The 25,814-nt window shown below is 50.1% G+C and overlaps 1 protein-coding gene across 4 annotated transcripts in view; it reads left to right on the top strand.

The window, feature by feature from the left end:
* The window catches only part of LOC140408318 (probable E3 ubiquitin-protein ligase HERC3), a 90,140-nt gene that overhangs the window by 48,167 nt on the left and 16,159 nt on the right, over positions 1-25,814 (top strand). For all 4 annotated transcript variants that reach the window (XM_072495350.1, XM_072495349.1, XM_072495348.1 and 1 more), the window contains exons 13-21: positions 3,052-3,209; positions 4,410-4,490; positions 13,024-13,074; positions 18,661-18,750; positions 20,013-20,123; positions 21,988-22,125; positions 22,801-22,967; positions 23,756-23,819; positions 24,124-24,209. In XM_072495350.1, the coding sequence (XP_072351451.1) occupies positions 3,052-3,209; positions 4,410-4,490; positions 13,024-13,074; positions 18,661-18,750; positions 20,013-20,123; positions 21,988-22,125; positions 22,801-22,967; positions 23,756-23,819; positions 24,124-24,209 (946 nt within the window). The remainder of the gene's footprint in view (positions 1-3,051; positions 3,210-4,409; positions 4,491-13,023; positions 13,075-18,660; positions 18,751-20,012; positions 20,124-21,987; positions 22,126-22,800; positions 22,968-23,755; positions 23,820-24,123; positions 24,210-25,814) is intronic.

Here is a 25,814-nt window from a genome sequence, read left to right on the forward strand (position 1 = left end):
TGCCTACCTCCTTTTTTAAACAGTGGTGTCACGTTTGCTAATTTCCAATCCGCCGGGACCACCCCAGAGTCTAGTGAATTTTGGTAAATTATCACTCGTGCATTTGCAATTTCCTTAGCCATCTCTTTTAGCTCTCTGGGATGCATTCCATCAGGGCCAGGACACTTGTCTAACTTTAGCCCCTTTAGCTTGCCCATCACTACCTCCTTAGTGATAACAATCCTCTCAAGATCCTCGCCTGTCATAGCCTCATTTCCATCAGTCACTGGCATGTTATTTATGTCTTCCACTGTGAAGACTGACCCAAAAAACCTGTTCAGTTCCTCAGCCATTTCCTCATCTCACATTATTAAATCTCCCTTCTCATCCTCTAAAGGACCAATATTTACCTTAGCCACACTTTGTTTTATATATTTGTAGAAACTTTTACTATCTATTTTCATATTCTGAGCAAGTTTACTCTCATAATCTATCTTACTCTTTATAGCTTTTTTAGTAGCTTTCTGTTGCCCCCTAAAGATTTCCCAGTCCTCTAGTCTCCCACTAATCTTTGCTACTTTGTATGCTTTTTCCTTCAATTTGATACTCTCCCTTATTTCCTTAGATAACCACGGTCGATTTTCCCTCTTTCTACCGTCCTTCCTTTTTGTTGGTATAAACCTTTGCTGAGCACTGTGAAATATCGCTTGGAAGTTTCTCCACTGTTCCTCAACTGTTTCACCATAAAGTCTTTGCTCCCAGTCTACCTTAGCTAGTTCTTCTTTCATCCCATTGTAATCTCCTTTGTTTAAGCACAAAACACTAGTGCTTGATTTTACCTTCTCACCCTCCATCTGTATTTTAAATTTCACCATACTGTGATCGCTCCTTTCGAGAGGATCCCTAACTATGAGATCATGAATCAATCCTGTCTCATTACACAGGACCAGATCTAGGACCGCTTGTTCCCTCGTAGGTTCCATTACATACTGTTCTACGAAACTATCGCGGATACATTCTATAAACTCCTCCTCAAGGCTGCCTTGACCGACCTGGTTAAACCAATCGACATGTATATTAAACTCCCCCATGATAACTGCAGTACCATTTCTATATGCATCCGTTATTTCTTTGTTTATTGCCTGCCCCACCATAATGTTACTATTTGATGGCCCATAGACTACTCCTATCACTGACTTTTTCACATTATTCCTGATTTCCACCCAAATGGATTCAACCTTATCCTCCATAGCACCAATGTCATCCCTTACTATTGCCCAGATGTCAGCTTTAAATAACAGAGCTACACCGCCTCCCTTACCATCTACTCTGTCCTTCCGAATAGTTTGATTCTCTTGGATATTTAACTCCCAGTCGTGACCATCCTTTAACCATGTTTCAGTAATGGCTACTAAACCATAGTCATTCACGATGATTTGCGCCATCAATTCATTTACCTTATTCCGAATACTACGAGCATTCAGGTAAAGTACACTTATGTTGGCTTTTTTACCTCTGTTCTGAATCTCAACACCTCGATCAGTAACCTCTCCTAAGTTATATTTCCTCTTAACTTTTCTCCTAATTTTCCTTGTCGTTGAACCCATATCTTCATGTAACAACCTGCCGCATCGCTTACCATTAATGTTTTTACTTCCCGTTTTATTCCTTTTAGTATTACTGGTCCTATTCACTGAGCTCCCCTCAGTCACTGTACCTTGCACTGTCGCCCTTTTTGATTTTTGACTATGGCTTCTCTGCCTTATACTTTCCCCCTTACTGCCTTTTGTTCTGTTCCTGTTTTACTACCTTCCAACTTCCTGCATCGGTTCCCATCCCCCGCCACATTAGTTTAATCTCTCCCCAACAACTCTAGCAAACACACCCCCAGGACATCGGTTTCAGTCCTGCCCAGGTGCAGACCGTCCAGCTTGTACTGGTCCCACCTCCCCCAAAACCGGTTCAAATGCCCCAGGAATTTGAATCCCTTCCTCTTGCACCATCTCTCGAGCCACGCATTCATCCTATCTATCCTGACATTCCTACTCTGACTAGCTCGTGGCACTGGTAGCAATCCTGAGATTACTACCTTTGAGTTCCTACTTTTTAGTTTAACTCCTAACTCCCAGAATTCAGCTTGTAGGACCTCGTCCAGTTTTTTACCTATATCGTTGGTGCCTATGTGCACAGCGACAGCTGGCTGTTCACCCTCCCTCCCCCCCCCCCCCCCCCCCCCAAGGAATGTCCTGCAGCCGCTCCGAGATATCCTTGACCCTTGCACCAGGGAGGCAACATACCATCCTGGAGTCGCGATTGCGTCCGCAGAACTGCCTGTCTATTCCACTTACGATTGAGTCCCCTATAACTATAGCCCTGCCATTCTTCTTCCTGCCCAGCTGCGCAGCAGAGCCAGCCACGGTGCCATGAACCTGGCTGCTTCTGCCTTCCCCTGGTGAGCCATCTCCCTCAACAGTATCCAAAGCGGTATATCTGTTTTGCAGGGAGCTGACCGCAGGGGACACATGCACTGCCTTCCTACTCTTGCTCTATCTTTTGGTCACCCATTTTCTATCCCCCTCAGTACCTTTCACCTGCGGTGTGACCAACTCGCTAAACGTGCTATCCACGACTTCCTCAGCATCGCGGACGCTCCAAAATGAGTCCATCCGCAGCTCCAGAGCCGTCAAGCAGTCTTAACAGGAGCTCCAACTGGTCACACTTCTTGCACGTGAAGGAGCCAGGGACAGTGGACGTGTCCCTGAGCTCCCACATCGCACACGAGGAGCATATCAGCCATGATTGAATGCCGGAGCAGACTCGATGGGCCGAGTGGCCTAATTCTGCTCCTATGTCTTATGGTCTTATGGTTTGGCTCCTACCTGGGCCGATTTTTATGGTCCTGAGTTAATTAGCTCATACTCCATAATTAATCGTGTCGTCCTCATGGGGATTATAACAGCACCCAGCGTTCTATCTTTATAGTTCATCATTGTGTTTGCTTTTTCGATGTGTTACCATCTGATCGGCTGTGTTTTATTTTGCTTGAACATTTCTGTGCTCTTTCATGACTAGAATGCTGGTGGAGCACAATGCCTTATTATTTCTTCATGCGCCTTGTGAGGAGTTATCAAAAAGAATCAAAGCAACTTCTTCAAATCACCATGGTGGACACTTCAAAAGACAACACCAAACTGCTCGCTTCATTAAAAATTTTACAAGCACTGTACAAGGTAGGTGCGAGTTACCCTCATTACTCTGGACCTCTATTTTGAGTGTCTCTTCACCTTGTTCCACCTTTGACTGGCTTGTGGCCATGGTCAGGAACTTCTAGCTTCTTGCTAGCTCACTCCTCAACCTTCAACTGACTCATGAAACGATGCGGGCGCGATTCAACCAAAACATTTCTAAGTGTCACTTTGGGTGCGTTTGGCAGTGTGTTTGTCACCGGCTTTGGAACTATAGATCCAGAGTTTCCTGAAAAGCTCGCTACACTTACCATGGGCGAGATTCTCCGACCCCCCGCTGGGTCGGAGAATCGCCGGGGGCTGGCATGAATCCCACCCCCGCCGGTTGCCGAATTCTCCGGCACAGGAGATTCGGTGGGGGCGGTGCCCCCCCCCCCCCGCGATTCTCCGGCTGCAGCTGGAATGCCTGTCCCACCGGCGGGGATTAAACCACCTCTCTTACCGGCGGGACAAGGTGGCGTGGGCGGGCTTCGGGGTCCTGGGGGGGGGTGCGGGCCGATTTGGCCCCAGGGGGTGCCCCCACGGTGGCCTGGCCCGCGATCGGGGCCCACCGATCCGCGGGCGGGCCTGTGCCGTGGGGGCACTCTTTTCCTTCCGCCTTCGCCATGGTCTCCACCATGGTCTCCACCATGGCGGAGGCGGAAGAGACTCCCTCCACTGCGCATGCGCGGGGATGCCGTGAGCGGCCGCTGACGCTCCCGCGCATGCGCCGCCCGGCAATATCATTTCCGCGCCAGCTGGCGGGGCACCAAAGGCCTTTCCCACCAGCTGGCGGGGCGGAAATTTGTCCGGCGTCGGCCTAGCCCCTCAACGTTAGGGCTCGGCCCCTCAAGATGCGGAGGATTCCGCACCTTTGGGGCGGCGCGATGCCGGACTGATTTGCTCCGTTTTTGGTGCCGGTCGGCGGACATCGCGCCGATACCGGAGAATTTCGCCCCATATGTCGGCCGGAATTCTACGGGATTCTCTTTTCCCGCCGGCAACCCACCCCCGCCCGTGGGTTTCCAGTCGGCATGGGGTGTCTCCAATGGGAAATTCGATTGTCAGGCGGCAGGAGCTGCGAATCCCGTTGCCAATGAGTGGTGCGCCTCCGAGAAACACGGGGCTGGGGGAACGGAGAATTGCGCCCATCATGTCTGAAATTACTCTCAAAGTACTAATTTCTGTTTAATTCTATCCTGGCAGGTAAATCCGAGCAGACATCAGAAGATTTCAGAGATAAATTTCCACATTCCTGTGATGAAAATGTTTAAAAACTCTTTAATGGTAAGTGGACAAATATTTCTATAAAAGGCTGAGCTGCAAACGATCCCAGGGCTCTCTGTTTTTCTGACGTCCATGTTACGGAGTGGATCTCCCGTGGCACCTCTTCTCACATTCCTGCAACTTCAGCCGCAGCCTGCCTTAAGGGCCGGTAAATAGATTTTTGAGTTTTTCTGCTGCTGCCTTAGATTGGATTAGATTGGATTTGATTTATTGTCACGTATACCGAGGTGCAGTGAAAAGTATTATTCAGGCAGATCGTTCCATACATGAAAAAACATAGGGCCTGCATAAATACACAATGTAAATACGTAGGCACAGGCATCGGGTGAAGCTTATGGAGTGTAGTACTACTCAGTAGAGAAGATGTGTGGAGAGATCAGGGGCGCGATTCTCCGACCCCCACCGGGTCGGAGAATCGCCGGGGGCTGGCGTGAATCCCACCCCTGCCGTGTCCTGAATTCTCTGCCACCAGAGATTCGGCGGGGGCGGGAATCGCGCCGCGCTGGTCGGCGGGCATCGCGCCGGTCGGCGGGCCCACATCTGGTGATTCTCCTGCCTGCGATGGGCCGAAGTCCCGCCGCTGTCAACCCTCGCCCGCCGGCATGGATTGAACCTCCTTTTGAACGGCGGGACAAGGCGGCGTGGGCAGGCTCTGGTGGCCTGGGGGGGGTGGCGCGGGGCGATCTGGGCCCGGGGAATGCCCCCACCGTGGCCTGGCCTGCGATCGGGGCCCACCGATCCGCGGGCGGGCCTGTGCCGTGGGGGCACTCTTTTTCTTCCGCCTTCGCTGTGGTCTTCACTATGGCGGAGGCGGAAGAGACGCCCTCCCCTTCGCATGCACGGGGATGCCGTGAGCAGCCGCTGACGCTCACGCGCATGGGTCGCCCGGCGAGGAGAATTCTCCGCACCTTTCCAGCCGGGGCGGCCCGATGTCGGAGTGGTTCCTGCCACTCCATTACGCCGGAACCCCCCTCCCCGCCGGGTAGGGGAGAATCCCGCCCCAGTTCAGTCCATAAGAGGGTCAGTCAGGAGTCTGGTAACAGCAGGGAAGAAGCTGGGCGGGATCCTCCGTTTCCCCGGCAGCGCACTCACGCCAGCGGATTTCCCAACGGCGTGGGGGTGCCCACAATGGGAAACCCCATTGGCCGGTGTCGGGACGGAAGATCCCGCTGCCTGCGGGGGCACGCCACGCTGGAAAACGGGTCTGCGTAGGTCACTTCCAGTCCCAATGTGGACGCCGGCATTTATAATGGGGAAACCCAACACAAAATTGTAGTAAAATTGTGACAATGGGCAGCAAGGCTTTGTAGACAGAGTGGATGCAGACAGAAGATGTTGAATAAATTGAGTTTCGTAACAATTCCAATCAGAGTGAGTGCTGCTTCACATTTTATCTAATCCTACAAATCATTGTTCGATACATCATTGAAGAAAGATAGAATTAGAAACATTTACAGCCCAGAAGGAAGACATTCGGACCATCACACTTGTGCTGGTTTATTGGAAGGGAGATAAGAATTAGTCCCTGTTCTTGGACCTGCAAAACTTTCCTGTCACGATATTCAAACATACATCATAACACATACATAATGATAGACAGACCAACAGACCAATTAGCACACATAACACGACAGCCAATCACAGACAAGAGCAGACACAGTATAAGACAAGAAACACAACACTTCCTGGCCAGTCCATCTGGAGACAGCACAGGGCCAGGACCTCATTAGCAAGACACTCACACAGTCACAAAGTGCTGAGTACCAAGTCAGATGTGTAAATAGTTAGTTGGAATAAAACTGCGTTGTACCAATCGCAACCGTGTTGGTTCGTCTGTACCTCAGAGCACCCAAAACCTCATGGTACCAGTGAGTGAATCGATACCTACAGGCAAATCTGCCATCCTGAGCCATGGACACCCGCAACAAACCGCAGCCGTTGCAAGTCGCTGGGAACCTGGGCACAAATTGGAAGCTCTTCAAGCAGCGATTCGAACTGTTCATGCAAGCCAATGAAAAACAGGGTGCCTCGGACGAAACAAAGATTGCCATGCTCCTCACTACCGCAGGTCAGCACGCCATCGATGTATACAACTCCTTGGTGTTCGCGGAAGGCGAGAACAAATCTAAGTATGACACGGTCCTCCTCAAGCTCGACAAGCACTTCAACGTTGAGGTCAATAAAAGCTTTGAGAGGTATGTCTTTCAGCAGCGCCTGCAAGGTAAGGCTGAGCTCTTTCAGTCCTTCCTGACCCACCTCCGCATACCCGCGCAGTCCTGCGGTTACGACACCACCTCAGAGTCCATGATCCGGGACCAGATCGTTTTTGCCGTTGCCTCCAGTGGCCTACGCCAGCTGCTTCTAAAAATTAAAGGCCTGACCTTAGCATCTGCAGTTGAAGCCTGTGTCCTGCATGAAAATGCGACCAGCCGCTATGCCCAATTTCAGGCGACCGAATCGGCACGGAGGGGGTCCCACGCGATCGAATCGGCAAGCCAGGCCGCCCACAAAGCCGAACGCATCCAGGCAATCGAGTTTCTCCCGGCCCGCGGCCCGGACGAGGGCGGCCGTTTCGCGCGCTTTTTAAGACCTCCCGCGTTTGTGCGCGGCAAAACCTACGGCAACACTGAGGGACGTGCAGCGCAGGCGCGCCCGACGCAAGACCGAACTGCGCATGCGCAGTGGCGTAACGAACGCCATGACGTCATGACGTGCGGCAACTGTGGAGCTGCACATTTAAAAGGGCAATGTCCTGCAAAAACCCGGCAATGCCTACGCTGTGGCAAGATGGGCCACTATGCTGCCTACTGTCGAGCGGCTCAACCTGTTGATCTTCCACATCTCCGACAACCTCGCAGGAACGTGCGGACCATTCAGCCTCCACATTACGACATCCAAACCGATGACACAGATGACCAAGGCCCCATACCGGGTTGCGGTCATTGATGTGAACCGGGTCAACACCATCAATCCGGGTGATGAATGGAGTGCCACCCTGACGGTTAACCAATCGCCGATCACTTTCCGCCTGGACACTGGCGCCTCCGCCAACCTCATAGCATGGCCAGCCTTCTATGCCATGAAGGTCAGACCACCAATCCAGCCACCCCGGTGCAAGATGGTCGACTACAACGGGAACGTTATCCCGGCCATGGGATCCTGCCAGCTCCAGGTGACACACAAAACACACACGGCCACACTCTCGTTCAAGATAGTTGGCTCATCGAAGGACTCCCTGCTGGGTGCACAGGCATGTAAGGCTCTCCACCTTGTGCAACAAATTCTCTCTCTCTCTCCAGACGGCACATCTGACTTCCCGGATGCAGAGTTCAACGCACAGCTCCAATCGCTCCTCGCCCACACCCAGGAGGCATTCGAAGGCATGGGAACACTGCCATACACCTACCGAATTTGCTTCAAACCGGACGCCATCCCGGTCGTTCACGCACCTCGCAGGGTTCCTACGCCACTTAAAGACCGCCTCAAGCAGCAGCTGCAGGATCTCCAGGACCAAGGGGTCCTATCCAGGGTCACGGAGCCCACGCCATGGGTCAGCTCCATGGTGTGTGTCAAGAAGCCCTCTGGCGAGCTCCGCATCTGTATAGACCCCAAAGACCTCAATAATAATATTATGAGGGAACATTATCCCATACCCAAACGGGAGGAGATCACCAGTGAAATGGCCCAGGCGAAGATATTCACGAAACTGGATGCTTCCAAAGGATTTTGGCAGATCCAACTGGACCCGTCCAGCCGAAAGCTATGTACCTTCAACACCCCTTTCAGCAGATTCTGCTACAACCGGATGCCATTTGGCATCATCTCGGCATCCGAGGTCTTCCATAGAATCATGGAGCAGATGATGGAAGGCATCGAAGGGGAGCGCGTATATGTGGACGATGTCATCATCTGGTCCACCACATCGCAGGAGCACATATATCGTCTCCAACGCGTTTTTGCCCGCATACGGGAAAACGGCCTGCACCTCAACCGAGCCAAGTGCTCCTTTGGCCAGACCGAGTTGAAGTTCCTGGGGGACCATATCTCCCGGTCAGGGGTCCATCCGGATGCAGACAAGGTGAGAGCCATCACAGCCATGCCGCAGCCGGCCGACAAGAAGGCTGTCCTACGCTTTCTTGGCATGGTCAACTTCCTGGGGAAGTTCATTCCCAACCTTGCCTCCCACACGATGACTCTGCGCCACCTCGTCAGAAAATCCACAGAGTTCCAGTGGCAACACACACACCAGCTGGAATGGGAGGAGCTCAAACTCAAACTCACCACTGCACCGGTATTGGCGTTTTTTGACACGTCTCGTGCCACCAAAATCTCAACTGATGCCAGCCAATCCGGCATTGGAGCAGTGCTCCTGCAGAGGGATGACACGGCATCATGGGCCCCAGTGGCCTATGCATCGCGAGCCATGACCCCCAGAGAGCAGCGCTACGCGCAAATCGAAAAAGAATGCCTGGGCTTGCTAACCGGTTTAGACAAGTTCCACGATTACGTCTATGGTCTTCCACGGTTCACGGTCGAAACTGACCATCGCCCCCTGGTCAGCATAATAAACAAGGACCTGAACGAGATGACCCCTCGCCTCCAGCGCATCCTACTTAAACTCAGGAGGTACGACTTCCAACTGGTCTACACTCCAGGGAAGGACCTCATCGTGGCGGATGCCCTATCCAGAGCAGTGAGCACGCCGCCAGATGCGGAGGGGTTCGTATGTCAGGTCGAGGCACAGGTGGCTTTTACAGCGGCAAATCTGCCGGCTGACGACTCCAGTCTGGCCTGCATCCGCCGAGAGACAGTGGCCGACCCCCTTCTGCAGCGGGTGATGCGCCACATGACGGGAGGATGGCTCAAAGGGCAGTGCCTGCAGTTCTACAATGTACGAGACGACCTAGCCATCATTGATGATGTCCTTCTGAAGCTGGGCCGGATTGTGATTCCGCACAGCATGCGCCAGCTGGTTCTCGATCAACTACACGAAGGCCACTTGGGGGTCGAGAAGTGCAGACGGAGGGCTCGAGCGGCGGTATACTGGCCGGGCATCAGTGACGATATTGCCAACATGGTGCTCAACTGTACAACCTGCCAAAGGTTTCAGCCGGCGCAACCTCCTGAGATGCTTCTGCCCCATGAGCTGGTGACGTCCCCCTGGGCGAAGGTGGGTGTCGACCTATTTCACGCGCTCGGCAGGGACTATGTCATCATAGTTGACTACTTCTCAAACTACCCAGAAGTCATACGCCTGCACGATTTGACGTCGTCTGCTGTCATCAGGGCCTGCAAAGACACCTTTGCTCGCCACGGCATTCCGATGACTGTCATGTCGGACAATGGGCCCTGTTTCACCAGCCATGAATGGTCGTCCTTTGCTGCTTCGTATGGCTTCATACACGTGACGTCCAGCCCTCTGCACCCCCAGTCCAATGGAAAGGCGGAGAAGGGCGTTCACATTGCCAAGCGGCTCCTCTGCAAGGCTGCTGCTGCCAGGTCGGACTTCTACCTCACCCTGCTGGCCTATCGCTCGGCCCCACTAGCCACTGGTCTCTCACCAGCACAGCTGCTGATGGGTCGCGCCCTCAGAACCACTGTGCCTTCCATCCTGGCACCAACAACAGACCATGCTCCGGTACTGCATAGGATGCAACTGCAGTGCGATCGCCAGAAGAGATCGTACGACATACGGGCAACTGATCTTCCCTCCCTGGCCCCTGGAGGCAACGTCCGCATCCACCTACCAGACGGTGGCTGGTCAGCACCTGCCGAAGTTCTCCGACGCGTGGCTCCCCGCTCGTTCCTGGTACGCATGCCGGATGGATCCGTGCGTAGGCGCAATCGCCGAGCCCTTTGCTTACTTCCACGCTCGCAACGGAACCATACACAGACGCCGTGTCCTCCACTGGTTCCTGATAGCGACTTCGTGGAGCTGCCATATACCATGCCCCTTCTGTCGCCGCCCGTGGCCAGGCTCGCACCTCAGCCGGTGGTTCTCGACCCACCCTTGAGGCGGTCAGCCCGAATTCGTCGCCCACCTACTAGACTGGACTTATGAGACTGTTCACACGTCAAAATTTAGCAACTACTGTTTTGTAACATGTCACTGTTTTATCGTTCCAGGCCCCGTTTGATCGTTCCAAATTTCAACGTTGTTTTTCTTTTGTTATGGTACAACCTCGTTAGCATGTCACACCTGACATCGCCCCTTGTATATAGTTAAGCCCCATGTACATGATGTAAATATTACGCACATACACCTTTAGCTGCACTCAGGACACATTTATAGTTATAACCACGTAGGCACATAATCTTGTAAAAAAGGGGGGATGTCATGATATTCAAACATACATCATAACACATACATAATGATAGACAGACCAACAGACCAATTAGCACACATAACACGACAGCCAATCACAGACAAGAGCAGACACAGTATAAGACAAGAAACACGACACTTCCTGGCCAGTCCATCTGGAGACAGCACAGGGCCAGGACCTCATTAGCAAGACACTCACACAGTCACAACGTGCTGAGTACCAAGTCAGATGTGTAAATAGTTAGTTGGAATAAAACTGCGTTGTACCAATCGCAACCGTGTTGGTTCGTCTGTACCTCAGAGCACCCAACACCTCAATTCCTTTACAAGTACTTAACCAATTCCTTTCCCAAAGTTATTATTGAATCGGCCTCATCACCCTCTCAGGCAGAGCATTCCAGATCAATACAACTTGCTGCACAAAAATTATTCTCCTTCCCAATGTGTTCCTTTGTCAGTTACCATAAAAAGTTACACCGTTCAGCTTCAATGCGGATTAGGGCCCGAACCTTCGCTCCCGAGTCAGTTTTTCTGACTCCGCAAACCTGACTCAGGATAAATTGCCGGGATGGCCACATTTTCACACCAGGATGGTGGGTGTTAATTGGAGTCTGGCCCATCACCCTCGGAAACTGTGGTAATGAGGTGGGGGCAGTGAGGGGTCGGGGTCAACGTGGGCTACAAAACCCAACCAGGCTTCCAAGCGAGGTCCAGGAAGGAGCACTTGCTCCGAAGCAGGAAGTGGATGGGTGGTTTGCAGTTACTTAGGAGGAGACTGCAGTCGACAGTGAGGTGAACCATACCAGTTGTCCAAGTTCTACGCCGACACTGCGAGAGATGGCCCATCATCGACTTTCCCTATGAAAATATAGTCATTGCTGACATTCATTTTATAATGAAGGAGTTCCCTGTACTAAAGCTTCATAAGACACAGACAGAGGGATAGCAGCACCTTGGCATTATCAACTGCTAATGATACTCTGCATTGTCTGAAATTAGGACAATGTCTCCGTGAATGACTGATACATTTCTCCTGCCACATACTCTCTTTCCAACTGTCTCTCAGGGTGGGGCAATGAAATTAAGCCTTGACCAGGATCCTCACAGTTCCACGCTCTCATGGCAACACAGTCTCACTCAGAGGTCCAGCAGGGTAGTTTTCTGTCATGAGCATAACATGTCATCTGGGGGTGACCGGACCAAATATCAGGCTACCACCATCACCATGGCAACATGAGGTATTGATGAGATGGAGAACCTGCTTAGTGTACGTAATGACATATGTTTGAGAGTCCAATCATAGCTTAAATCTTTACTTGCCCTTTCTTTTCCCAATTCTCATTCCAAAATGTGTCAAAGAAGAGAAAGTGGGGAAGGAGAGGGGTGGGTTCTGCCCTGGTTCAGTGGCCAAGACCTCCAGATCCTGATGGAAGAGGTGCAGAGACGGTGGTCCATTTATATCGCTTGGCCGGCACAACCCGCTCACTCAGACCAAAAGAGCAAGGTGGGGGTGTGGGGGGGGGATGGAATATCTACTCCTCCAAAGCCCCAACCTCAAACTTCCGTGAGTGTCAGCCACACACCTGCCTTTGCTTTTCTTGCAGGAATGTGACACTTGCTCAGAAATGATAAAGGTTTCCGAAAGGATAAATGAGCTCTCCAGTGCAGGTGTAAAGCTTTGCCTCAAAAGTGTAAAGCCCTCTGGCCGCGTTCTACAACTCTCACCAACAAAAATGGCTTCTGAGTGAAGGCAGCTGAACTTTTAAATGTGCCGCTGTCTCACGCCTTTCCACCCCCACCTCTTGGAACTGGCGTGTGCTGGGTTTGTAGACAGGATTCTGGATTCAGGGGTCTGGCACCATTTTGGATAAGGCACGGAGCCCTTCTGACTGCGTACAAATCTGGGCCTAGATATTGGTGGAAACACCTCAGGTGACCTTACGATGTGGAGAAAGTAGGAGCTGAAACTAAAACTCCAGGATATGTTATGATAAAACCTGTCTTTCTTTAGTGCTGGTGCCTTTTCTAATATGTCTATTGCAATTTGAGGAGTTGGTTACATTGGAAAGAATAACATTACAGCTTATTTTGAAGGCCAAAGAACAACATGTTCAGATTTTCAATGCCCTGAATTTGATTTAATATTTGTTGATATCAATCACGAAGCAAAGTATTTGCAAACTAATAACTTCATGTTATTATTTTCAGGCATGTGCACAGAAGCTGTTTCCCACCAACACCCAAACTATAATTAATGAGGTACATTTTAAGTAAATACAATGCAATGTGAATTTGAGCAGAAAGTGAATAGAGATAGAAATTCATAAATGTTGGACAAAATGTTTAATTTATTCGTTGAGTATTGCTGAGAAAAGAGACACACTGTTGAAGCTTTTCATCTCATATTTATCAGAACGCTTTCACAAGAATACCAAATACCATGGGCAGCACGGTGGCACAGTGGTTAGCACTGTAGCATCACAGCGCCTGGGTCCCAGGTTTGATCCCGGCTTGGGTCACTGTCTGTGCGGAGTCCGCATGTTCTCCCTGTGTCTGCGGGGGTTTCCTCCGGTGCTCCGGTTTCCTCCCACAAGTCCTGAAAGACGTGTTTGTTAGGTGAATTGGACAGTCTGAATTCTCCTTCAGTGTACCCGAACAGGCGCCGGAGTATGGCGACTAGGGGCTTTTCGCAGTAACTTCATTGCAATGATAATATATGCCTCCTTGAACAATAAAGATTATGTATATTAAAAAAGTAATCTCAAAGGGAACAACAATTTATACCGCATGAGAAATGATGATGATTGATTGGCAAGTGGACTTTGAGTGGTCAAGACATTGCCATGGAGGATGCAGCAGAGACCAGTCACCACAAAGCTCTTGTTTAAATTCAAGAGGCAAGTAGACTCTGATGGGTTGAGACATGTCATGGGGAATGAAATGGGGAACAGTGTCCGTCAATGTTTTACCTAATTGAAAAGGTGCCTGGACAAATTACTTTTGCTTGCAGAGGGCCCAGCCATGCATATTAATATATCTAAGTTCTAGCAAGTGAAAATGAGCCACACTGCAAGTCCAGCTGTTAATCTTAAATTGGTTATTAGTTTTATTCTTAGTACACTCAGGATTGTTCAGTAAATGCTGCTCAAACGGCCATTCACAACAGGCCGACTACTACTCTACTGAAACAGCCCATGCTTGCAAAATTGAGAACATAGGGGATGATCTACCGACCAGTTTGCACCCGAAAGGTGGCATGATGCGGCTGGTAGATACTAGGAGATCCCTCTTCCAGGATCTACCTGGCTCGCCATACCTTGCGAGATCTAATCCCCTGGGGGGTCTCCCAGGGGATCGGAGGCCCCCAGGTGCTTTCCCTCTGGGTGGGGTGGCACCCTGGCACTGCTGGTGCCATCTGGACACCCTGGCACAGCCAACCTGGCACCCTGGCACTGGTACTCTGGCACTGCCACTTGTGTGCCAGCCTGGCACTGCCCAGGTGGCACTGCCAGCTGGCAGGGGCACTACCTTGGTGCCAGGCTGGCAGTGCTAAGATGCCAGGCTGGCATTTTTTCCACGCCAGGGATCGGATCTGTGAGTGACCTGCCTGTGTGAAGTAGGGTGTGGAGGGGCCCGAGGAGTTGAAGCTTTGGGGGTGGGGTTCGGGGTCACGTAGGGAGGTTTAAGAGATCGTGGCACCCCTGATCTCCTCCTGCACTGAGGAGTTCCGGCGGGCGGAGCTGCACAGTGCAGGAAATGGGACTAAATACCTCATCAGCCTTGACCAGGAGAAGGCTTTTGACAGAATATCGCACACCTATATGATGGATGTGCTCTCCAAAATGGGGTTTGGGGAGGGAATTCGCAATTGGATCAAACTGCTCTACACAAACATCTATAGCGCAATCTCAATCAATGGGTGGGAATCAGAAAAGTTCCAGATCAAATCCGGAGTCAGGCAGGGCTGCCCTCTCTCCTCTGTCCTTTTTGTGTGCTGCATAGAACCTTTTGCCGAGTCCATCAGGAGGGATCCGGGTATAAGAGGAGTGACGATCCCAGGCAGTGGAGGCATGCAAGTCAAGGCCTCCCTGTACATGGACGACGTTGCCGTCTTCTGCTCGGATCCCACGTCTGTATGCAGGCTCTTGACCACCTGCGACCAGTTTGAACTGGCCTCGGGAGCCAAGGTAAACCGTGGCAAGAGCGAGGCCATGTTCTTTGGGAACTGGGCCGACCGGTCCTTTGTCCCCTTCACTGTCAGGTCAGATTACCTGAAGGTGCTGGGGATATGGTTCAGAGCTGCTGGGGCGTGCACCAAAACCTGGGAGGAGCGCATAGCAAAGGCAAGGCAGAAACTGGGCTGGTGGGAGCAACGCTCCCTCTCCATTGCGGGCAAAACCCTGATCATCAGTGTGAGGTACTCTTGGTGCTACTGCACGTGGCGAAGGTCTGGCCCATAACCCGACCCTACGCCGCAGCAGTCACCCGGGCCATCTTCAAATTCATCTGGAGATCCAAAATGGACCGTGTCCGAAGGGACACCATGTACAGACCTCTGGAGAAGGGAGGGCGGAACGTACCCAACGTCTCCCTCATCCTGTTGGCCACCTTTGTGTCCAGCTGCATCAAACTGTGCGTGGACCCCCAGTATGCAAACACCAAGTGTCACTACATACTGAGGTTCTACCTGTCCCCGGTGTTGCGAAGGATGGGCCTGGCCTCATTGCCGCGGAACGCTCCAAGTAGTTGGACCGTACCGTACCACCTGTCCTTCGTGGAAAAGTTTTTGAAGAAAAACACCTTTGACCACAAGGCAATGAAGCAGTGGTCAGCACGTAATGTCCTCGAGGCCCTCAGGGAAAAGGAGACCGTGGAGGATGTTGGATGGTTCCCTGAGCAGACTGCCAGAGTCATCTGGCAGAACGCCTCATCATGAGAACTTTCAAACAAGCACCAAGACCTAGCTTGGCTGGTGGTGAGAAGGGCCCTCCCTGTCAGATTCTTCATGCACACCCGAAGGCTCTGCGCCAATGCAGGCTGCCCTCGGAGTGGCTGTGGGGGAAATGAGACGGTCACACACCTCCTTGTGGAATGTGCCTTTGCAAAGAAGGTCTGGAGAGAGATGCAGTGGTATTTGTCAAGGTTTATCCCGAACAGATCTGTGACACAGGACTCTGTGCTCTACGGACTGTTTCCAGGGACACACACCGAGACAAATATCAACTGCTGCTGGAAGGTCATCAACTCGGTAAAAGACGCTCTTTGGTCTGCCCGAAACTTGCTGATCTTCCAGTGCAAAGAATTGTCCTCGACCGAGTGTTGCAGACTGGCACATTCCAAGGTCCATGACTACGTGCTGAGGGACGCACTCAAGCTTGGGGCAGCTGCCGCCAAGGCGCAATGGGGAAAGACCACTGTGTAAGGTCTTTCCAGCAAATATACACCGAGGGGCGGGAAACAGTGTAAACCCCCCTCGGTCTGGGTCATTAACACTCCAATGTATAAAAGAAATATGACAATGTAAATGTTTAAGAAGGAATTGTAACGTAAAGAGTGATATGTGTGTAATGTTATCAAAATTAAATGGAAGAAAGTCAAGGGAATGTGTAACTCTGCCGGAAATGTACAGTCAAGACAATTCAAAATGTTTGATAGATTTTATGAATAAAGTATATTTTAAAAAATTTTAAAAAGTGGTACCCACAAACAGGGACCAGACGGAATGACACTTGTTAGGGGGGTCTCCCAGGGGATCGGAGGCCCCAGGTGCATGCCCTCTGGGCACGTGGTACCCTAGCACTGGCACCCTGACACTGGCAGCCTGGCAGGGGCATCGGTGGTGCCAAGTTGTAACTTTTTGTGAGCTGGTTACTGGACTGGGAGTGCCCTGCGCAGGTATTGGGGGGGGTATGGGGAAGCATTAGGGCTTGAGGGTGGGGGTCAGGGGTTGTGTTAGGGGCCTCTCGCTATACTGAGGATTTTCGGCAAGCGGAGTTTCTCAGTGTAGAAAACACCTCGCCCTCAGCCTTGCATTCACCACTGAAGCCCTTATTAAGTGGGGTGCTCTTTCCAAGGGCCGGTGCAGACTCGATGGGCCGAATGGCCTCCTACTGCACTGTAGGTTCTATGATTCTGTGATTAACGCAAGTGGCGTTGTATATAATGTGTTTCTCGGTGTTGCCAGCTCCGTGAAACACGCACCTAAAGATTTTCACAGTAACTTCATTGCAGTGTTAATGTAAACCTACTTGTGACACTAATAAAGATTATTATTATTAAACGCGCTCACGCTGCGACCAATCACACGCTAAGTGATGACGCCGTGACTGAATTGTGTGCGGTTCACGTTCCTGTTGGGGGCACTATTTGTGGAGCAATTCGGGACATGCTAAAGGGCCGGCATTCTACTGGCGCGAATTCCAAGCAATTCCCGGCCCAGGGGGTGTTCTAGCCGTTGGGACCGGGGTTAGCACAAAAGAGCCTGGCAGCTGGAGCTGTTTTTAAACGCACCACTCACCACACGCTCACTGCAACCAGCAAGATGGCTCAGAAAACACCTGTCCCCCGGGTTCGGGAGTCAAGAGTTGGACCCACAGCTCCATGCCCGTGAGGAGCGGGGGGAGACCCCCTTCCTCAGTGTGGGCCGCAGATTTAAGCCTGCCCTCCTGAGCACTGCCTGGGAGGTGGTGACAGAGGCAGTCAGCGCTGCCAGTCTCACCAGGAGGAGACAGCTGGTGATCCGGAGGGGTGGGGGGGGGTCACTGGTGAGTCCTTTGCCCTGAGAGGGGCAGAGAATCAGCGAGGGTTCTGTAGGCCGCAGTGCAGGTGTCCTCTGGTTGGGGTGAGCTCTGCTGATCCCCTGCTTCCTCTGCAATGGGGCAGCGCTTCTGAGGAGTGCCAACCCCTGGGGTGCCCCTGATTGAGCTTGGCCCTTGATGATACAGCTGAGGTATGAGGGTATCCAGAGGGGTACCTGGGTGGGCTCCCAGATGACCAGAGGCTCCTTGAGCATTTAAAGGACACAGGCAGCACTCAGCAGTGTGAGCAACCAGGAGCCTGTGACTGGCAGCAGAGGAGTGGGTTGAAAAGACAGACTGCAGCAATGGCAGTCTGAGCCTGGCCGTCCCAATCCCGAGGACGACACCCCGAGTTCACGGACTCGGCACCAAGTCACTCCCCGTTACTCCCTCTGGCCCGGTCAGCCACCTCCCAGAAAGCTCGACAGTTCTCAACGAGTTGATCAGTGTTTCCTTAGCCTCCCGTTCCTCCTCCAGACCCATGGCGCCCAGTCCACATTTGTAAATATTTGTCGTAATTCACACCCGCGAGACTTCCGCCTGAGGGGAGCGGAGCATTGCGGAAGGGCGAAGCACACTGTGTCCTATAATCACATTGTATATGCCGGTTAAGCATGCTGCATCCGCCGCTGGGTGCAAACCTCGGTATTGCCACCAGCGAGGGACCGGAGCGTGGCCCCTGAATCTGCACCGGGCGCGGACCTCGATTTTGGCTGGACGTCCATTTCCCCGCCCGATTACGGTACCCACTTGCGGCATCGCGGGGCAGAGAATTTTCTCCCTTATCTCCGGAGATTTTCCAATTATCCTTTGGAGGAATTGCTGTCTATACATCAGCTGGTAGTGAAAATGTATTGTATGTGAAGCACTGAGATTCACACTGTCCCACATTCGTAGATCAGCAATGAATTGGTGTAGCAAGATGTCATTGGGAAGGCTTAAATGGGGGTAAACATTTCAGAGGGGAATCATTTGTCATTTTGTAGAAGTATATCTAAAACACCTGTAACTGTCATGAACATAGATTATTTTTTTCTGTCTTCCGTAGATACAGCAGCAATTAATTCCATATCCTTGCATCTTTGATTTTGAAACAAAGTTAGAAGTACTGAGTCTGGAAACCAAGACACTTCGAAATGTAGGTACTGTGTTGTGTTTTGTAGATGTGTAACCTAACAATTGAATGCCTGTATATAACGTGTGAACTGAGCTATATTTCAGCATAGTAGCATTTTGGTAGGTCTAACATAGAGGGGAGATTTTTTTTGTTTTATATATATAAATTTTGTGTACCCAATTCATTTTTTTCCAATTAAGGGGCAATTTAGCGTGGCCAATCCACCTACCCTGCACATCTTTGGGTTGTGGGGGCGAAACTGACACAAATTCGGGGAGAATGTGAAAACTCCACACGGACAGTGACCCAGAGCCGGAATCGAACCTGGGACCTCGGTGCCGTGAGGCTGCAGGGGTAACCCACTGCGCTACCGTGCAGCCGCATAGAGGGGAAATGTATCGTAAATGGCAAAACTCTTAGGAATAGAGCGTCAGAGAGATCTGGGCGTGCAGGTCCACGGATCTTTGAAAGTGGCCTTCATTGGACGGGGCATCGGGTATAAAAACTGGCAAGTCATGCTGCCGCTGTATAGAACCTTGGTAAGGCCACACTTGGAATATTGCGCACAATTCTGGTCACCACACTACCAGAAGGATGTGGAGGCTTTGGAGAGGGTGCAGAAGAGGTGTACCAGGATGTTGCCTGTCTGGAGGGTGTTAGCAATACGGAGAGGCTGAATAGACTCGGACATTTTTCATTTAAGCGACGGAGGTTGAGGGGCGACCTGATAGAGGTCTACAAAATTATGAGGGGCATGGATAGAGTGGATGGGCAGGCACTCTTTCCCAGGGTGAGGGGTCAGTCACCAGGGGGCATTGGTTTAAGATCCGTGGGGCAAAGTTTATAGGAGATGTGCGAGGCAGGTTTTTTACACAGAGGCTGGTGAGTGGCTGGAACGTGTTGCCAGGGGAGGTTGTGGAAGCAGATACATTAATGGCGTTCAAAAGGTATCTTGACAAACACATGGATAGGATGGGTATAGAGGAATACGGCACAAGGAAGTGCTGAGGGTTTTGGCCAAGGGTGGTATCATGACCGGTGCAGGCTTGGAGGGCCGTAGGGCCTGTTCCTGTGCTGTGTTGTTCTTTGTTCTAGTAGTATTTCACGCACTTAGGCTGGTCGCCTTTCTCTAACTTACCAGATAGTTATGCCAAAAGTGAAGTTAGAATTAATGTTACTTTCAGATTCGAGGCAATGTTGTCGATTTTTCTCTGACTTCTTATTGTTGTGGGTACTTTTGCAATCTGGATTCGTTTTCTAAGATGTGAAACAATTTGTTTCAGAAAAACTCTCAACCAGCACTGCGGCTGGCTGTGTCAAGGGATAGGATTGTTCAGGATGCGTTGTGTGGCTTAACATTGAACAGATCAGCAGGCTATTTCGCTGCTCTTCAGGTACAAAACTGCTGCATTCCATTGTATGGTGAATAACTTTTCACTTGTGAAATATTTTCTGAATCTCATCGTCAACTCACCAGGATTACATGAAAATAGTTTTTACATATTATTCAATGCCTTACATGTCGAGTCAATAGATGTTTTCCTGACCTTTACTTTTGGTCAATATTTTGGCGAAATGTATGGTAATTTGGGAAATGCCATGTTGAATTGGTTGTGCCAAGATGATTTTTTGCATTGCGGACTAAACCTTTACGCCAAAGGGCCCCCTTCACCAGCCGTATTCCATCTGATGCAGGCTACACTTCTCGGGGCTGAAGCAAGTTCGATCATAAACAAGATTCAAACAAGTTAGAACCAATGGCCTGGTCTGGCCCAACTGTTGATGCTGTCAGCATCAATGGGGCCGAGGTGGAGATGGTTAGCAGTTTCAAATTCCTAGGGGTGCACAGCTCCAAAAATCTGTCCTGGTCCACCCACGTCGACGCTACCACCAAGAAAGAACAACAGCGCCTATACTTCCTCAGGAAACTAAGGAAATTCGGCATGTCCACATTGACTCTTACCAACTTTTACAGATGCACCATAGAAAGCATCCTATCTGGCTGCATCACAGCCTGGTATAGCAACTGCTCAGCCCAGGACCGCAAGAAACTTCAGAGAGTCGTGAACACCGCCCAGTCCATCACACAAACCTGCCTCCCATCCATTGACTCCATCTACACCTCCCGCTGCCTGGGGAAAGCGGGCAGTATAATCAAAGATCCCTCCCACCCGGCTTACTCACTCTTCCAACTTCTTCCATCGGGCAGGAGATACAGAAGTCTGAGAACACGCACGAACAGATTCAAAAACAGCTTCTTCCCCACTGTCACCAGAGTCCTAAATGACCCTCTTATGGACTGACCTCATTAACACTACACCCTGTATGCTTCATCCGATGCCAGTGCTTATGTAGTTATATTGTATATGTTGTGTTGCCCTATTATGTATTTTCTTTTATTCCCTTTTCTTCTCATGTACTTAATGATCTGTTGAGCTGCTCGCAGAAAAATACTTTTCTCTGTACCTCGGTACACGTGACAATAAACAAATCCAATCCAATCCAATGAGCGCTCCAGCCTCATTCACATACCGCCGACAGTACTCATCGCCCATGTGGTTAGCGTGTGGTCGGAGGACCCATCGCCGTTCAGGACCAAGTTATATAAGCTTAGAGCTTATTGAATCCCAGTTTGCAATGCTATGGAGGTCAACCACCTCTCTGTATGTATGGTGACTTTTATCTTTTTTAACTACCAGCTAATGGAAAGGTTATTACTCAGTTCTTTATAGACAGGAGGGGTTTATTTTAAACACCAATGATTTTCTCTCCTCTCCACCCATCTGTAAACAGAAAGGTGTTTTTGACTTTTAGTTTCCCTCTTTATAAGTGGTGGTGTATTTTCCCCAACTCTTCAGTTTTGGAATCATCCATTCCCCTATTAATAACCCCACAGCAAACTCGAGATAGGGTGAAGTCAGAGGGTTAGTTTATTTTGCACGCACTCAAAATGCAGAGAGTGGGTGTCGCTACGTAGCCCCGGTACATTTACAGAATAAAAGAGGGATAAGGGATAGGAAGAAGGACAAAGCAAAGACCACAGATAAAATAAGAATGATTGTTTCACGTGAGTCCAGAATACGAAGCCCAATCTAAAAGGAAATGCCAGAGTCCCCTAGACTGCTCTCCCTTTGAGAGCTGACTGGTGTCAATTTAAATTGAGGGTCATAAAAATAGAACACCAGAGGGTATCGATAGACAAAGGTTTCAAATATTTTTGAACGTATTAGTATTTTATTCTTGATGCTGCCATTCCAGGTCCAATTCATAGGTGAAAGCTGTGTTGGCCATGGGGTATCTCAGGAATTCTTCACGCTCTTTAGTCAGGAACTGCACAGCAATGGACAGATATTTCACTGCTCTCAATATTCTGAACTGCTTTGGTTTCCCAGGAAGGTAAGGCTCATTATACTGCATGACCCTTAAAGGTGAGTGTCGGAAAATTCAAAAGACATAGCAGCTATATTTTTCCTCCCATTTTGTATATTTCGCACAGACGGGAGGTTGTGCTACAATATGGGAACCAGTACTCTAATGTCATGGTGTTATTAACACTTAAGGTGCTCACTGAAGTCCATTGCTCCAGCCATTGTTCCTGTTACTAAACTGAGCGTCTTACTAGTCCCTGAGAACTTTGCCACATGTGATGGTCCCTCTTGCCCTTCGCATGGTGACTAGGGATGGGCCATAAATACTAGCCTTGCCAGTTGTGGTAGTCAACTGTATGCTCGGCCATTTCAGAGCCAACCACATTGCCGTGGGTCTGGAGTCACATGTAGACCAGATCAGGCAAGAATGGCAAATTTTCTTCCCTAAAGGGCATTGGTGAACCTGGTGGCATTTGACAATGGTTTTATGGTCTTCAATAGACATTTAATTCCAGATGTTCATTGGATTCAAAATCCACCATTTGCCATGAGTGGGATTTGAACCTGGGTAGCCCTGGATTGCTAGTCCAGCGGCAATACCACTACTCCACTACCTCCCCAACTTACAGCTGAAACTGATTCTGTGGTCGTGAAGACTCTGCAAGAAAGGATTTTGTAATGTTATTTTTTTAAATACACACAGGAACCAGAAAGGGGTGATGGATTTCATCTGGTGGGAATTCTCTGCGGACTTGCTGTGTCCAATGGTTTTATTTGCAATTTTCACTTCCCGCTGGCTTTGTACAAAAAGCTGCTCCACGTGCAGCCTACACTGGAAGATCTGAAGGAACTCTCACTAACAGGAGAAAAGTGAGTGAACTTGAAACATCTCCTCACACTTAAATCCACTAAATTATGTACCATTAATGTCGATCGTATCTGTAAAATTGACGTTTCGCCTTGGTGCAATGACCTGTGGAAAATGAGACCTGTGCTACTTTTCAACAAAGAGTTGCGACAAATTAGTCATAAAAATGGAGACTTTGAATGTAGAGTTTGCAGTTTGTTTTGATGAACACTTTCTGATCAATTAAAAGTAACCAATTTGCAATCACCTACACGGTCCGATAGAAATCTTGGTTTGAAAATGGCAAGGCTGGCGTCTCGGCGGCGCAGTGGTTAGCACTGTTGCCACACGCCGCCGAGGACCCAGGTTCGATCCTGGCCCCAGGTCGCTGTCCCTGCGGAGTTTGCACATTCTCCCCGTGCCTGCTTGGGTTTCACCCCCACAACCCAAAGATGTGCAGGGTAGGTGGATTGGCCACGCTAAATTGCCCCTTAATTGGAAAAAAAAATGGATTGGGTACTTTAAAAATTAAAAACAAAAAAGAAAATGGCAACGCAATGAGAAATCTTATTGAAATAGAAAGAGAAAAGGCTGGAAAATCTCAGCGGGCCTGTGGAGATGAATAGTCATACAGACTCGGAACGTTAACTCGTTTTCTCTCGTCACAGAGGCTGTCGGACCTGCTGAGATTATCCAACATTTTCTGTTTTTATTTCAGATTTCCAGCATCCCCAGTATCTTGTTTTTATTTAAGTGACAAATCGTACTGACCAGCTTTTCAATTGCTGCATCTTTTTTCTTGGTTATACAGACTCCAGAAACTCCTTGACTGTGAGGATGAAGACGTTGAAGACATTTACTCTCTACAATTTTCTGTAAGTTTACGACTGTGCTCACCTGACCCGGGTGGGGTCCTGGCGAGGTCAAGCAGTGGGCCCTCCTCACCCCTGTTTCCATGCCGCTGCACCCCCCCCCCCCAACCAATCCAGGGCAAAATCATTGAAGAGAAAAATGTATGCTGAAAGAGTCGAAATGAGTTGATTGGATTCATGTAAATTGTGAATTGAAATGAAAAGGTGAATGTGATGAAATTTGAACTTATTGTAGAATATGGTTGTAAACTGTAGACAAACCAGGAGAAAAGTACAACCTGTAAACTCGTGGACTTTATGTTTGTAGGTTGCTGAAGAAACAGCTGATGGGCAGAGAGTCGATCATGAACTCATTCCTGGTGGTAGCAGAATCGCAGTTCAAAAGCATAATAGGTAAATGCTTTCTGTTAATATAAAGTGTTCAAACATGGTTGTATTAATTTGCTCTTTGACCAGAGTTGCATTTACACAAATGTTCAATAAAATGTTGATATCTAGACCTGACCCTCATGTGATATGGCTTCTAATGTTATGTATTAATTAAGGATGGTTACATAAACCGCTGATATGGATTACATGCGATTATACCCCTTGTCCTTGAAGGTTCTGTGGGATGGTTTCATTAGCTGTTGGTAATTCTTCCAATTCTTTTCTTCTGCTGTGCTTGAGGAGACCTATTTCTTTGACTGAGTTTACATCCGTGAAATATCAGACTTTAACACGGACAGGCTGCTTGTCTGACTCATCTCCCTAATGACTACAGATGACATGGCGGGTGGTGAGGGGTCGGGGCGTTCCAAACAAAGAACAAAGAATAAAGAAATGTACAGCACAGGAACAGGCCCTTCGGCCCTCCAAGCCCGTGCCGACCATGCTGCCCGACTAAACTACAATCTTCTACACTTCCTGGGTCCGTATCCTTCTATTCCCATCCTATTCATATATTTGTCAAGATGCCCCTTAAATGTCCCTATCGTCCCTGCTTCCACTACCTCCTCCGGTAGTGAGTTCCAGGCACCCACTACCCTCTGCGTAAAATGTTCCCATTGGATCAGAGCCCCCCTCGCTGGATGTCAAACTCATTATTCAGAGATTGGGGGCACGATTTAACCGCCTTGTTGCGCCCGCCTTGGTGTTGGGACAAGGCCGTTGAATCTCGCGAGAGGCGTCTCGCGGGATATGTGATGTTCGAAACGCCTCGTGAGACTTAACGGAGTCTCGCCCTCACTTGGCGATACCCAGATCAGCATGTTTAAGTGCTCATTTAATATGCGTTTGTGGCATTTTCCCAGCGCCTGGAACCAAACAGCCGCACATGGGCGACCTCACCAGGGTGCCATTTAGTACTGGTTTCCAGAAACGTGGAGCAGTCGTAATGGCACCTTGAGGAGGATTCCCAGGTCATTAGAGACCCTTGGGTTGTCAGGGGCACCCTGGCACTCCCTCTGGAACCCAGGCCCCTTTGGAGTGCCCAAATGGCACTGCCAGGGTGCCCAGGTGGCAGGGGCATTGCTAGGATGCTCGGGTGCCAGGTTGCCACTTCTAGGGATTGGCCCGGGGGCTGGGGGGGGGGGGGGGGGGGGGGGGCGACTTACCAGGTGGAGGAGGGGTGTGGGGGTGTTCCCGAGGCTGGGGGTCGAAAACAAGGGCTGAAAGGGGTGAAAAAGAGCGATCGGGGCAGCTGGAGAAAATGGCGCCCCGATCTGCGAGGAGCCTTTCCAGCTGGCAAGCTTCCTGCAGGTAGCGATTTTTAACTGCGGCCTCAGTGGTCTCGGCGGAGAGAAACTTGAGACCAGAGAAAACGGCAAAGTGCCGTTGAGTAGCTGAGTGTTTCTCGGAACTGCAGCCACCGAAAACCAATCCGCTACGAGCCCAAAACCGGACAGAGATTTTCTTCCGGTTAAATCGTGCCCTGAAATTCTCATCTCTGTTGTCCAAAGCCAGTAATTTCTGACAGGCCAGCTGAAAGCAGTCTGGAAAGGCATCCAAGCTGAGCAC

The sequence above is a fragment of the Scyliorhinus torazame genome, chromosome 3 (genome assembly GCF_047496885.1).
Source record: "Scyliorhinus torazame isolate Kashiwa2021f chromosome 3, sScyTor2.1, whole genome shotgun sequence".
Classification (NCBI taxonomy): Eukaryota; Metazoa; Chordata; class Chondrichthyes; order Carcharhiniformes; family Scyliorhinidae; genus Scyliorhinus; species Scyliorhinus torazame.